Consider the following 15,000-nt stretch of genomic DNA (forward strand, 5'->3'; position numbering starts at 1 on the left):
GACACATGAGCCATATGGGGTTGGGAGTCGATCTGAGTCATCGAAGGAGAGACACAGGAGCCATGTGGAGTTGGGAGTCGATATGAGTCATCGAAGGAGAGACACAGGAGCCATATGGGGTTGGGAGTAGATATGAGTCATCAAAGGAGAGACACAGGAGCCATGTGGGGTTGGGAGTCGATATGAGTCATGGAAGGAGAGACACAGGAGCCATGTGGGGTTGGGAGTCGATATGAGTCATCGAAGGAGAGACACAGGAGCCATGTGGGGTTGGGAGTCGATATGAGTAATGGAAGGAGAGACACGGGAGCCATGTGGAGTTGGGAGTAGATATGAGTCATCGAAGGAGAGACACAGGAGCCATGTGGGGTTGGGAGTCGATATGAGTCATGGAAGGAGAGACACAGGAGCCATGTGGGGTTGGGAGTCGATATGAGTAATGGAAGGAGAGACACAGGAGCCATGTGGGGTTGGGAGTAGATATGAGTAATGGAAGGAGAGACACAGGAGCCATGTGGGGTTGGGAGTAGATATGAGTGATGGAAGGAGAGACACAGGAGCCATGTGGGGTTGGGAGTAGATATGAGTCATCGAAGGAGAGACACAGGAGCCATGTGGGGTTGGGAGTAGATATGAGTCATCGAAGGAGAGACACAGGAGCCATGTGGGGTTGGGAGTCGATATGAGTAATGGAAGGAGAGACACAGGAGCCATGTGGGGTTGGGAGTCGATATGAGTGATGGAAGGAGAGACACAGGAGCCATGTGGGGTTGGGAGTCGATATGAGTGATGGAAGGAGAGACACAGGAGCCATGTGGGGTTGGGAGTCGATATGAGTCATGGAAGGAGAGACACAGGAGCCATGTGGAGTTGGGAGTCGATATGAGTCATCGAAGGAGAGACACAGGAGCCATGTGGAGTTGGGAGTTGATATGAGTCATGGAAGGAGAGACACAGGAGCCATGTGGGGTTGGGAGTCGATATGAGTCATGGAAGGAGAGACACAGGAGCCATGTGGGGTTGGGAGTCGATATGAGTCATGGAAGGAGAGACACAGGAGCCATGTGGGGTTGGGAGTCGATATGAGTCATGGAAGGAGAGACACAGGAGCCATGTGGGGTTGGGAGTAGATATGAGTCATCGAAGGAGAGACACAGGAGCCATGTGGGGTTGGGAGTCGATATGAGTCATGGAAGGAGAGACACAGGAGCCATGTGGGGTTGGGAGTCGATATGAGTAATGGAAGGAGAGACACAGGAGCCACGTGGGGTTGGGAGTAGATATGAGTAATCAAAGGAGAGACACAGGAGCCATGTGGGGTTGGGAGTAGACATGAGTCATCGAATGAGAGACATATGAGTCATGGGGTCCTCCTGGGTCTCCCGCCATAGAACCCCATTTCATTGAGTTGGCGAAGGAAGGTGCGAGTTGAAATTGTCCTTCCTTGTATCTGAAGGTCAGGTTGAATACGTTTGGTATTTGATCGAGGTGCCTTCTCCACCATTCAAACAATCCTTTGCTGCAATCTTCCATTAAGTTATGTTTTTTTGTGGCCACGTCCATGGAGGTTGTCTCCAGTGCCATGGGCCATACACATCCTGGTAACATTGCGGACGGCGGACACTTGTGAAGATGTCCGCACACCTGACGCTCGGCCAAAGCTTCAGGCTTTGGCTCGCCCACAAGGCTGCATCATCGATTAGTCTCCACTTGTTTTTCGCAGAGGACAAACATGTTGACTGTTGTTCCTTGCCACTGAATCCAGGCTCTGCGTGACATCCTGAAAGAGATTCAGGCGAACATGGTTCCACGAGGAATGCTCAAGGAGTGGGCTCTGCAGACCTTCCCGAACTCCACGGTCTACTGGACCTTCCGTAAGATGTTCACGCTCCAGTTGGCATTGCTTGGTTTTGTCGAGTTTGTGCTCCACCTCAACCGGCTCAACCCGGAGATGCTGCAAATCGTCCAGGTAACCAACCACCTGTGCGCTTTCATTTTTCACCAACAAGGTCTCCTCACCTTGCGATTGCCGCACTTTGATCAGTATCATGGATGCTTGAGTGTTGTTGTCGTCACATTTGCAGGACACAGGACAGCTGAGTGTTGCAAACTTCCGCTTCGACGTCGATGACGCCACTGGACTCCTCGATGCCAACCGCCCTGTGCCCTTCCGTTTGACGCCAAACATTTCCGAGTTCTTGACCCCCATCGGGGTGTCGGGTCCTCTTACGGCCTCGATGATCGCCGTTGCCCGATGCTTTGCGCAGCCTTCGTTCAAGGTACCTTCCCCCATTTTGTGCCTCCATCGAAACTTGTCCTTTATAGAAGAGCCCGATTGCTCGGAGTGGGTCGTGTTTTGGGATCGGTGGAGAGGGATGGAAGTCAAGGAGCCGTGAGTTTGGGACTTTTGGGGGGATGGATTGGTGAAGGCAAAGAAAAGCCGGTGGTATCGGGCCCGGTAGACGTCAGCATTTTGGAATTTTGATCATATGTCACCTTGGCCAAATCCCAAATTCCTCCCCTAACTCCTGCTGGGAGAGGGATAGCAAACTGCCCAGCATGACCCCTGGCCAAGAACCTGCTTTGGTGGAACCAACACAGAGAACGTGCGGTACATCAGTGAGTCATCGGTCGACCTCGTGGACCGTGAAAAGACACCGTCAAAACCATGACTGTTGTTGAGTCGTTGAGTTCCACTTCCTGTTTCACAGGTGGACGGCATCCTGAAAGCTGTGCTGCGAGATGAGATCGTCGAGTGGCAGAAGAAAAGCGCAGAGGATCGTGAGACGGGCAGCGCGGCGGGTGGACCCCCAAAGACCATGGACTCCCAGCAGCTTGTGACTCTTGTGCAGAAGGCGGCGGATGCGGTGCTCGGTCGTCTGCACTCCCTCGCGGTCTTCGATGGGGTGGAGAGCAAGGCGACCAACCTGGCGGCAGTGGCAAACAGCCCTGACAATCTCTGCCGAATGGACCCCGCGTGGCACCCGTGGCTCTGAGGGTTCTGTGTTTGTCTCTGCCTCTGCCACGGTCTCTTTCCTTCACCTCTCGCATCCTTCCCAAACCACTTTTTAAAACTTCCACTGCCACAGTCTCTTTCCTTCACCTCTCACATCCTTCCCAAACCACTTTTTAAAACTTCCACTGCCACAGTCTCTTTCCTTCACCTCTCACATCCTTCCCAAACCACTTTTTAAAACTTCCACTGCCACGGTCTCTTTCCTTCACCTCTCACATCCTTCCCAAACCACTTTTTAAAACTTCCGCTGCCACAGTCTCTTTCCTTCACCTCTCACATCCTTCCCAAACCACTTTTTAAAACTTCCACTGCCACGGTCTCTTTCCTTCACCTCTCACATCCTTCCCAAACCACTTTTTAAAACTTCCTCTGCCACAGTCTCTTTCCTTCACCTCTCACATCCTTCCCAAACCACTTTTTAAAACTTCCACTGCCACGGTCTCTTTCCTTCACCTCTCACATCCTTCCCAAACCACTTTTTAAAACTTCCACTGCCACAGTCTCTTTCCTTCACCTCTCACATCCTTCCCAAACCACTTTTTAAAACTTCCGCTGCTGAAAGCCCATTGGATCGGATTTCTACCACTTTTGGAGCGGTTTCATGCTGACGTTGTTGTGTGGGTTGTTTGACTTTCCGTTTTTTTTATTTTTTATTGGTGGCTTCTGGATGTGGATGGGGATGTAAAGTCGGAAATTATTAAACCGTTCTTTTTCACCGTGGCTCTGTCGCTACACAAGCCGTGACTTTATCTCGGTTACCGGACTTTATTCCAAAACCGAACTCTGATGAAATGTAACACTGTTGTGGGGGAAGACATTGTTGCGGATCCGGGTTCACGGGGTGATATGATGATTTGTTACCAAACACCGGGTACCACAAGGGTATCCCCGGTTCTCCCCGTACTCACTGGAATCGAAGCCGTCGCACATGAATCAGTCCGTGTCGCGGAGGGTCGCAAATCGACCGCGAGTGCCAACAATTTAACCACGTGACCCAGTGTCCTCCGTCTGACGACCGTTTAACTGTGGTACACACAGTCTCCTTATCGGGGAATCGCGCCTTCGGTGGTTGTGCTCCTTTTATCTTTGTTGGATGAGCGGAGCTCCACAATTAACATGGGGAAATTACTTTTATCCCCACGCACCCGGGTCTGGGACAGCCAGTTCACCATCCCTGGGTGCCTTGCATGATGTGTAATTAACCCCCCCCCCCCCGGTATATACTCCGCTTGTTACTTTCACGCTATCCCCCATGTATGCATCAATTTAAACTACATATGTCCCATCTAGTGCGTTGGGAGCTACCTGACTGACTCACACCACAACCTTATGTCAAACCGAAATTGCCAGAATTTTGAAACTACAAGCACGTAACCGGTGGGCTTTAAAATGATAAACAACAACACACAACAATCCTCAAACATTTACAGTCTTATCCAGGACCTGAAGGGGGAAAAAAAAACCACAAACACAAACATTGTTCATGCTGGAGGACGAGACGCCTGCTTGGTGTCGTCGCCATCTCTACGGGCTGGAGGCCCTTCGACCAAAAACCAGCAGGCCATGGTCCGGCGTACAGGCCATTTTGGGGTGGCCCTTCTGAAACAACAAACACATCTTCCACCACTGAGAAGATGTGCTGCTGTACGGGACAGTTCTTGGTGGTGGGGGAACGTGGCCGCTACCACAAGGCAGAGCAGCACCATGGGCCACTGAGCAGGTGGTCCAGTAAAGCGGATGAGCAAGGTGAGTGGTACATGGGCCACAGAGCAAGTGGTCCAACAAAGTGTATGGGCCACACCAAGGTGATGTACAAGGCTGCCAGGTGATAATTCCAGCAAGGCGGCCGATGAAAGGCGACAAGGTGAGTCCTGCAAGGCGTCCAGCGGTGTCTCCTGGGTCCTGAGACAGACGAACAAAAGCCCACGGCACGGAAAACAATGATGTACACCAGGTAATGAAATGGTCACAAGCACCAGGTCCCAACAACTGAGTCAGCCGGTCCCTGGTGTGAACATACTTGGGACAATGGTGGTCGTGTCGGACGAGTGAGCTCGAGGTCGGTCCCACTCGTCCACATCCACCGAGCGTCTCCTAAACTAATACTTACAAAATTTGTCTCCATGTTCTGTGTCCTACGTCGTCTCCCTTGTTTTCACATTAATTATGAGGATATTTTGGGTAATTACGTGGGATTTGAACTTTCAGGTGTTTTATTTATTTATTTATTCGCACGGAGCCGGTGGCTGCTTGGTTGCATCATTTTCTGTGGGCATGGCTGTGCTGCTCATGCAATACCCCGTCACCATTTTGCCAACCTGAGTCAACCAGTCTGGTGTTAATTCAACGGTGTGATAGAGGCTTGAACTCAAGACTCTGAGATATTAAGCCGGCTGTCTTAACCGTCAACCCAACACCGGGCTCTGAGGTTGTATCAAAACCCAAATTACAGAGGAATCGAAACGTCATCAAAAGTGGGAGGAGCCTACTTTGTAGAACTACTACTACGTGCACCGCAGGTACGTGTCCTGCTCGGGGACTCAAGGGCGTGACTTGCTGATCCCGATGTCTCCCTGTGTGTGCAACCTTTCATGGCGGGTCAGAGCACTGGTCACCATTTGTTGCCTCATGGTCGACCTCAGGTGGTCTCTCACGCTTGGCGGGGATTGAATGGCTGCTCACATGTTGAGCACGTTGTTGCTGCGGTGACTCGCACCGGTGACCCAACTCCAGGAGGACGTCCACAGACACAGATGGACACGAGATATGGATGGCCGTTGGCTCACAAGGAGCTCCTCCGCCCTCCACCCAGCTCATCCCGCTGTCCCAATCTTACCCTGATGTCCCCACTGTCTACTTGACTCCATGTCAGCCTGGTGTTGGCTAAACCGTTAAGGTGGCTGGCTTAAGATCTTGAGTTTGAGCCCCTGTCGTTTGTTGAATTAACATCAGGTGGGGTTGACTCAGCCTATCATCCACATCGTGCACTTCTTCTTTTCAAACAAATTGATCCCTGGGCATCACTTTGGATTCCTTCCTGGTCACTCAACTCTGGACATGCTTGTGCTCTTCTCTCAGCAATACTTAGGGGTCCTCAATCTCAAACAAGACCTGTTGGAACCATCTCCCTGGAAGGACCTTGGGCATTCGACACAGTCTGGTATCTGGATTTGCTTGCCAAGCTCTCTGCCTGGAGCATGGAAGACCGCCTACATTCCTGAATTTCTCACTTCCTTCACCCACACAATGACTTGCCATTCATGGAACCCTCCCCTTCCCCCTCCCAATGGAAGCTGGAGTTCCCCAAGGTAGTGTTTTGTTCCTCAGTCTTGTTCCTCATCAATATCAACGACGTCTCCGATGCTCTGAAAAACCCTCCTTCCTTTTTTGCGGATGGACTCCACATTGTGTCGAACAGTACCCGATCCCTCTGCCAGGCTGAGTGCAGCCGCGTCACTCTCTGCTGATCTGGAAATGATTCGATGCTGGTCTGATAACTTCAACATGTCCTTCGATCCTGAGAAATCTCAGTGGCTCACCTTACCACTCTGGACGGATCGTTAAACGAACCCACCTGTCTATTTCCTTGATCATCATCCACTGGAAGAGATTCAGTCTCTTGAACTTCTTGGCTTCACCATCAGCCATGACCTTTCCCAGGCCAACTGCATATCAAAGTTGGCCTCCAAAGCCAGCCGCAGACTCGGTATTCTCCGTCGATCCGAAAAATCCGAGATACTCACAGTCTACACAGCATTTGTCCATAGATCAGTGGAGTTGTCCTCTCCGCCATGGGCTGGTACCCCAGCATCACATGCCCTGGATTCTGTGGGATATAAAGCTCTGAAAGTTATTGGAATTCGCGCGATGAGGTCGAGGGCACAAGGTCCGTTGCTCTCACATCTCAGGTATGTCCGTGGTCTCTCTGTTTTCTACCGGCGATTCTCCAACATTGCTCCCTCTGTTCTCTGAGTCCTCTGACCCTCTGTCAACATCACCAGGATGCTCGTGTTCTTCCACTAATCCAACCCTGGATAAACTTCCAAAATCCAGGCTGAATAATCTCCCAGACTGCAATCCTTTCCCACTCTTCCTTCAAGGACTTCAAGCAGGCAATGCACCACCACCTCGCGTCATTCCACATCCTGACCCATTATCTTTTTTACCCCGATTAACCCCTCCAAATCCAAATCCTCTAACTTGTTGGCTTCAGTGTTTCCTCCTATTTTTTCTCTACTTTTCTTGTTTGTGCCCAATTGTTTTCCCGGTAACCCTCTGTCATTTCAACCTTGCTCTCCCATGAGCTTCCTCGATGACATGTCGGTTGCTGCTGCTGCTGCTGCTGCTGTGGGCCAAGTTGGGATAATAATTTAGAGTTCGTTTATGGTGGCGGTGATAACTCACCTCTCCTTTGCCAAAGGACACATTGGGATCCACCAACTTTTGCCAGCAGACGGTACACCCAGCCGAACGTCCATCCGAGGGATGGCGCACCGGTGATGCAACACCCTGCCTGCCAAACACCAGTTGGACCGTTTATAGTCGGGGCAGCAATCAAACTCAGAACAGACATTTCAGAGGCAAGTCCGGGACCTTGTCAGACTTTTAACACGTTGGGTGATGCAAATCGAGCATCTGCTCGAGGTTCCTCTCAAACAAATGGGAGTCAAACCCTACGGAGTGCGCAGGCCAGGCCGAAAGGTTTGTGTTTCAGCTGTTAATCCATAATTTGTGTCGAAGACTGAAACTTTGAAATTGTTGCTCGACGACTTTCCCCTCGGGCCAAGGCCTCGGCTCTTGGAGGTTGTTGTTTATCCTTTTGAAGGATCTCTCTGGTTCTCTTTTTTTTTCTTCCCTTTACATTTCAGGATTTGTTATTTTGCACCTTGTGCGGTTGAGCGTTGGACAAAATGTCAAACCATTGGTCTTTCTCACTCATTTCTTTTTGTCTCTGCCTCCCCCGTCTCTCCATCTTGTCTCCTCGTGCAGAAGAACGGTCGCGGACGTCGTTGCGATTTCAAGGAGGTACATTTTGAGAACAATTATATGGGAGGTCCAGGGTTCAAGGAGGTCCACAGCTCGTGAACTCTTGGCATCCAAACTGGTACGTGGGACCAAGAATGGAGCTCGAGCGTGGTTCTCCAACGTGATGTGCACCTGCTCAAGCGGCCCATTCCCGGCCGTGTCGCCCATTACACCTTTCCGCCGTTCTGCATCGCGCGCAGGCAGTGGCGGACGAGGCGCGTGCACGTGCTGGAGCGGTGCACGAACAGGAGGTCTGCATGATGACGGTCTCCTTGGGTTAACCTGAGGCGGTCCTTTCGGGTGGGTGCCTGGAATGTCCTATCCCGAAGAGAGGATGATCACCTGTCTCTGTTATCATCTGAGCCCAAGCGTTTGGACATCGGTATCGCAGCACTCTCTGAGGTTTGGAGACCGGATTGCGGCGAGATCACTGTCACTCTTTTGAGGTCAACATCGGCCAATTTTCTAAAATCCTCAATTTTCATCATCATCGACTCGAAATTTGGACAGGATTTTCATTAAAATGTCCATCATGTGTCACGTGGTCTGGCAGCTATGTTGGGTAAAAGGAAAAAAAAAAAACAAGACTTGGCTCGCAGCAGGTGCTTCTCAACACTGTGTTGGGTTTGTATTGTATGAATAACATCGAGTTTCAACAAGTCGAAAAGGTTCAGTCGTGGCCAAACATATTGTCACCCTTGGAATTTTTTCAAATAATTCACAATTTTCCCGAAAAATAAGTTGAAATTGACAAAAGTATTTCGTCTTCACAATTCTTTATTTCACTGTGAATATTACAGAACCTTTATTTTTGATTCAGAACTTAATAAATCCTTTAAAATCAGAAAATAATAATAAATGGCATTGATAAAATTATTAACACCTTCGACTTTTTATTTGGAATCACGGAACTTTGGACAAAATACCTGCAGTCAAGCACTTCCTGTCGCCATGAATGAGGGTCCTACTCCTCTCTGCTGGCAGGATGTTCCACTCTTCTTGTACAAACTGCTCCAGTTCTCCCAGATTTGAACTGTACCTTCTCCCAACTGCTGTTTTCAGATCTCCCCACAGGTGTTCAATGGGATTTAGATCTGGACTCCATTCCTTGAACCCCCAGGACCCAGGAATGGTGAGCTTTTTGAAGTGTTTGGGGTCGTTGTCCTGCTGTAAGACCCATGACCTTCGACGGAGACCCAGCTTTCTGACACTGGGTTGAACATTGTGCTCCAAAATGCCTCCTTGGTAATCTCCTGATTTCATGATGTCATGCACACACTCAAGGTACCCAGTACCTGAGACAGCACACCAACTCCAGAACATCACTGAACCTCCTCCATGTTTGACTGGAGGGAAGGTGTTCTTTTCTTTGAAGGGTTCATTTTTTTTCTCTGTAAACATAGAGATGATGTGCTTCACCAAAAGGCACTAATTTGGTCTCACCTGTCCACAGGACATTCTCCCAGAAGGATTTTGGCTCGTTCAGGTGTGTTTTGGCAAACTACAGTCAGGCTTCCTTATGTCTCTCTCTCTTCACCTGCTTGAAATCTAATTATTTCTCACAACTTCCAAAAGATGCCAATAATATTGTCTGGGCCATTTTAGGATTTCTGTGTGGAATAAGCTAAGATTTAGTAAAAAAAAAATTCAACTTTTTTGTTTTGTTCCACGACAAACCGAAGAAAAATATTTCTTAATTTCAACAATTTTCTGGAAGAAATGGGACATTATTTGAAAAAAGTGCAAAGGTGTTAATATTTTTGGCCACGACAGGAAATCAACGTCCTGATTATATTGTGAAGATTATATTGTGGAGGATATTATGAATAATGAATTTTCAGCAGATTACGAAACAATGGCGCGTCTCCTAGCAACAGAACAATCAGCTCAGTTCCATCTTCTTCATGTAAAGGTATCATTGACAATTAAAGATTAATTAAGGTTCTTTATTTCTGCTCGACCAAATGTTCAGTGAACTCCCAGATTAATATCTGATGGACATCAAGATTCAGATGATTTTATTCAACCGTCGGAGATGACAATTGAGGCCGTAAGACCACGTCCTCCTTACGGCATCCAAGGTCACCTCCTCTGAGGGATCACCGACTCCTCCACTCCCGTATTCACCGTGTGCCTCTCAGTGGGACCTCCTCGATCATAAACTTTGTATTCTTTTGTATATGTAGCCTGTGGCGGCTGGTTGCATCATTGCTTGGAGCAATGGCTGTGCAGTTGAAGCAGTGCCCCCTTTCTCCAGCAATTTGGAAGTCATTTTGCCAAACTTGGAAGGATGACAGGCTGAGTCAACCCACCTGATGTTACTTAATGGCTCGAACTCAAGACGCTATGATCTTAAGCTAGCCACCTTAACCATTAACACCAGGCTGATCATAAACTGGCGTTCGTAGACAGACAGACAGACAGACAGACAGACAGACAGAGGTGAACCAATTGTTTAACCGAGCTTTTCGCTTTGCGTGCGTGGCGTCATAAGAAGTCTCTCTCCTTGGTGCTGCAGGGAGGATCTCACAGTGGGTCTCAAGAATGTCCGTGAAAAGTAGACTCGGGAATCCGACGGGATGGCTAACTGATAAGGAGGACAACGAAGAACAGCAGCTTCAAGAAAATAAAGCCGTTCGGATGAAACGAGACACCGAGATCGCGTAATGCTCGAAAGTTTATTGAAAGGAGCTCCAAGAATGGCAGTCCAAGTCTGGTGCTCACTCGAGAACCGGAAGAGCTCACTCTTTTTTGAGGAAACAGAATTTTGAGAAAAGAAACCAAAAAACAAGAATCACAGACTCACATTATGCCAACATGGAATCAACAAAGTGCATGGAATCATGGGGGTATGGGGATGTTGATGATGATCCACTGAGACATAGGCAGAAAGACTGAGAAACTCAGGGGTATCAGGATGTTAGCAGGACTTTCAGGTAGTTTGAGTATTGATGGTGGATTGTGTGCGTGTGTACGGAGTACTGTTGGTGGGGGGGGGTCTCCTCAAGGGGTGTTGTGTGTTTTTTTAACCAAGCCTATGCCCCCTCTCCTGAGGAGGAAAAAAACATACAAGAACTTTAATAAGTAAATAAATACATACAAAACCCCACAAAAATACTATTAAAAACAATTTTAAAATGTTCATTTTCTTCTTTCGATCTTTTGTTGATAAATTAGTGTGGAGTTGATGTCGCGCAGACATGATGGGCCGAGTGGACTCCACCTATGTCTGACCTCCTTGTACAGCGGCCTCCACCTGTGTCTGACTTCCTTATATCGCGGCCTCCACCTGTGTCTGACCTCCTTGTGTAGCGGCCTCCACCTGTGTCTGACCTCCTTGTGTAGCGGCCTCCACCTGTGTCTGACCTCCTTGTATAGCGGCCTCCACCTGTGTCTGACCTCCTTGTATAGCGGCCTCCACCTGTGTCTGACCTCCTTGTATAGCGGCCTCCACCTGTGTCTGACCTCCTTGTATAGCGGCCTCCACCTGTGTCTGACCTCCTTGTATAGTGGCCTCCACCTGTGTCTGACCTCCTTGTATAGCGGCCTCCACCTGTGTCTGACTTCCTCGTATAGTGGCCTCCACCTGTGTCTGACCTCCTTGTATAGCGGCCTCCACCTGTGTCTGACCTCCTTGTATCGCGGCCTCCACCTGTGTCTGACCTCCTTGTATAGCGGCCTCCACCTGTGTCTGACCTCCTTGTATAGCGGCCTCCACCTGTGTCTGACCTCCTTGTGTAGCGGCCTCCACCTGTGTCTGACCTCCTTGTATAGCGGCCTCCACCTGTGTCTGACCTCCTTGTATAGTGGCCTCCACCTGTGTCTGACCTCCTTGTATAGCGGCCTCCACCTGTGTCTGACTTCCTCGTATAGTGGCCTCCACCTGTGTCTGACCTCCTTGTATAGCGGCCTCCACCTGTGTCTGACCTCCTTGTATAGCGGCCTCCACCTGTGTCTGACCTCCTTGTATTTCTCTGGAATCAATTTGTAGAAATGAGAAAGTGTTTCAGTCCATTCACCCGTCAATCATCGTCCTCAAGCTTTGGCAGCCGGATCAATTTTGCGACGGGTCAAACATCATTCTCACCACAAACTTGAACGCTGGCAGGTCGAGCACGACCATCTGACCCTGCAAAGGTCTCCATGACCTTTCCAACTGACCACGAGTCAGCTGAGAATTGACGATCATCAGCACGTCATCCAGTGGTGAGCCGCCTACTCTCCTTCTGCCACTTCTGTCGAAGCTGTCGACTTGGGAGGTGGTATCTGATGAAGTTGGTCCAGAGAAAGCAATGCGTCATGGCGTCCCATCAATAGCACGGCAGGCGTCATAGGATCGACATCACCAAGATCGGAACACACATAACCCTGGGGTTTGGAGTTCAGGATGCTGTCTACCTTCAATGAGGACCGTTCGTAGCACAGGCTCCGTCATGGTACAGGTTCCGAGCAGGACCCACAGACTGTTCTTCACATATCCGATCTCTCGCTCCCATGCTCCCCCAAAATGTGGTGCATTGGACATGTTGAAGCGAAAACTCACTTGCTGTTTGGCAAGATGCTGAACAAGAGCAGGTTCGACGGTGGAGAAGGTTTGTCTCAGCATCTCCCCCCTTGGCAGTTGGTACCTCTGGCTGATAAGATCTCATGGGGTTTCCCCCCTGCGAGCGATTAAGCGACGGACTGACATTGGGAAGGTGTTGGCACCGAGGCCCTCCATGAGGTTCAGATGTATGCTCCGGGTGGTGAAGCACTTGAAGATTATACCCCAGCGTTCCTGTTCTTCTTCCGCTCTTTATGGTATGGTGACCAAAGCAATCCACAGGCTTGTATAGATGCAATCAGGTAGGTGGTAGATCGGCCACTCTTGGCATCTCTGGGTTGGCACCTCATTTATGGCACTCATGGGATTGATGTTGGTGTCAACAGAAGGAGGCGCGACCACGGAGCACCCGGTATTTGCGGCGCACTTCTGCCGGAATTCACTCCAGGCCACAATGAAGTAACTTGTCATCGTATCCTCGAAGGAGGAGCTTGGTTACTTGTTGATGAGGCTCTAAAACCATGGGATGTATCACATCTTGCTCGAGGACATCCACCTGGCAGAGTCTTCAATCAACTCTGATGCGACCAAGAGCATGGTCATACTCAGGTATGACCTCCAGCAGATAAATCCCTCCATGTTGCAAGTGCCTGGACTTGGTCCGGCAAAAATATCACCTTGTGAGCAATGAAGCAACAGATTTCCATTTATTCCCAACAAAGCACGAGAGCAGCTTACGATCTATTCACCATCATTCAATCCTCCTGTTCAACCTCCATTTTCCACCCTTTGTTTCTCTGAAATTTCTCCCTTTCCAAGACCACCAGCTCCCGCTTCATCTCCAAAAGCTCCTTCTCACTTTGCAGCAGTTCTCTCTGCAGTTTCACATTTTCCATCTTCGCTGCGTGCTCTCTTTTCACGAAGTCCAGGAAAGAGGTCTCCAGTTCTCTCCGCTCAGCCCGTACTCGTCCGATGCCTTCCAGCTGCTCCCTCATCATTTCCAAAAGTTCTCCACGTGACCTTTGGTCCATCATGAACCCCCAGCCCTGGCCTAAGGACGAAACGGCAAGACAGGCAGAAAGACTGAGAAATTGAGTGAAAATCTCCAAAACACAGATGAGAAAGTATTACAAAGTTCAGTTAACTTTGGTTTTGATCAAATTTTTTTTTCATGCAAATCCGATGTTTCAAACCTAACTATTATTTAAAGTCAGTTTCTAAAATTCCACATTATTATTTTAATAATTCAATTTTCTGCTCTTGTACATCTGTCTATTTGCTGTCCTCAAGGAAGAGAAATTCCTTTCTGCATCTCCACTCGCTGGAACTGCACAGAAACCGGTTCGGAGCACTTAAGCATCGATGTCACGGCGATCCCACCACATTGTAACCGACAAGCCTGAAGTCCGGTTGGCCTGTTTGTGTTCCCATCTGAACTCTTGGCTCTTCATCCAGGGAACTCCAGGATCAAATCCCATTGATATCCCATCAACGTCCGGCTGAATACCCATCAAGTCCCTTGGAATTCATGGAAAACTACGCTGATGCTCACTGACATCCCACACACACACTCAACCCCTTACATGATTGTTCAATTTCCTGGTTATTTAAAAAACCCTCAAAAATCAACCCTCTTGTCTGCAAAGAGAACCTTCCGAACCCCTTGAACGTGGCCCAATGTCTGTCTGCTCTTTTTGTCCGAGACAAAATCTAAGCTCCTGGAAGAGTGCGGCGACAGAGGGGATAAAGGCAACATTTTTGTCAAAGGTCTAAATAGTAACAATTGCATAAAGATGTCGATGTTAGAAGTAGTTGCAGATTTGTGGTGGAGGTTGGTGTAATCGTATATTATATTTGTTGTGGGATTGAGACAGAAAAATGTCAAAAGATGTGACGGAAATCCATAAAAAGAACGTGATGTTGCGTTGTGGTGTCATTCCCATCTTGTTATTCCTTCCTTCCTTGTTTGGTTGTTTTTTTTGAGGGATTCCATCCCAAAATGTTTTTTTCATTTTCCACAAAAAACCCGTTTTCTTCCTCACTTGTTAACTCTATTTTTCCTGATCTGGATGCCAATGACCTCATCATCCGGTGAATTATTTTGATCTGCGTTTACATGGGCAACCCCCTGAGCCCCCCACCCCTCTCAACGATACATCTCATCCGAGTACCGCACCTCATTCCCTTAATACCCTATCCAATATTCCCGTCCCTTTTGTCTCCACTCAGACATTCTACGACCCCGTTGTCCTTCACTTTTGGAGTCATCTAGTTATTTTGTATGCCAACGTGGCAGATTTTTTTTTCTTTACCATCTATTCATTCTCTGCTCCTTCCCTTCTATTCTGTCCCCACAATGCTATATCCTCCCAACCCCCCTCTTTTCCTCCCAAACTCCACTCACCTCCTTTCCTTC

General features: G+C 48.8%; 2 protein-coding genes across 5 annotated transcripts in view; one reads left to right on the forward strand and one right to left on the reverse strand.

Annotated features, from left to right (window-relative positions):
- The first annotated feature begins 1,189 nt into the window (after nucleotides 1-1,189).
- Nucleotides 1,190-3,731, forward strand: LOC147008417 (transformation/transcription domain-associated protein-like). The gene is made up of 3 exons (XM_085865031.1): nucleotides 1,190-1,969; nucleotides 2,085-2,279; nucleotides 2,712-3,731. The coding sequence occupies exons 1-3, from the start codon at nucleotides 1,802-1,804 to the stop codon at nucleotides 2,994-2,996; spliced, it is 648 nt and encodes a 215-aa protein (XP_085721157.1). The 5' UTR covers nucleotides 1,190-1,801; the 3' UTR covers nucleotides 2,997-3,731.
- Nucleotides 3,732-10,705: 6,974 nt separating this feature from the next.
- Nucleotides 10,706-15,000, reverse strand: part of LOC147008418 (uncharacterized) — a 19,492-nt gene continuing 15,197 nt past the window's right edge. For all 4 annotated transcript variants that reach the window (XM_085864708.1, XM_085864706.1, XM_085864705.1 and 1 more), the window contains exon 9: nucleotides 10,706-13,635. In XM_085864708.1, coding sequence (XP_085720834.1) covers nucleotides 13,340-13,635 — 296 coding nt within the window. In that variant the 3' untranslated portion in view covers nucleotides 10,706-13,339. The remainder of the gene's footprint in view (nucleotides 13,636-15,000) is intronic.

The sequence above is a fragment of the Eptatretus burgeri genome, chromosome 19, assembly GCF_056783735.1.
Source record: "Eptatretus burgeri isolate ZD-2024b chromosome 19, Ebu_testis_v1, whole genome shotgun sequence".
NCBI classification, from domain to species: Eukaryota; Metazoa; Chordata; class Myxini; order Myxiniformes; family Myxinidae; genus Eptatretus; species Eptatretus burgeri.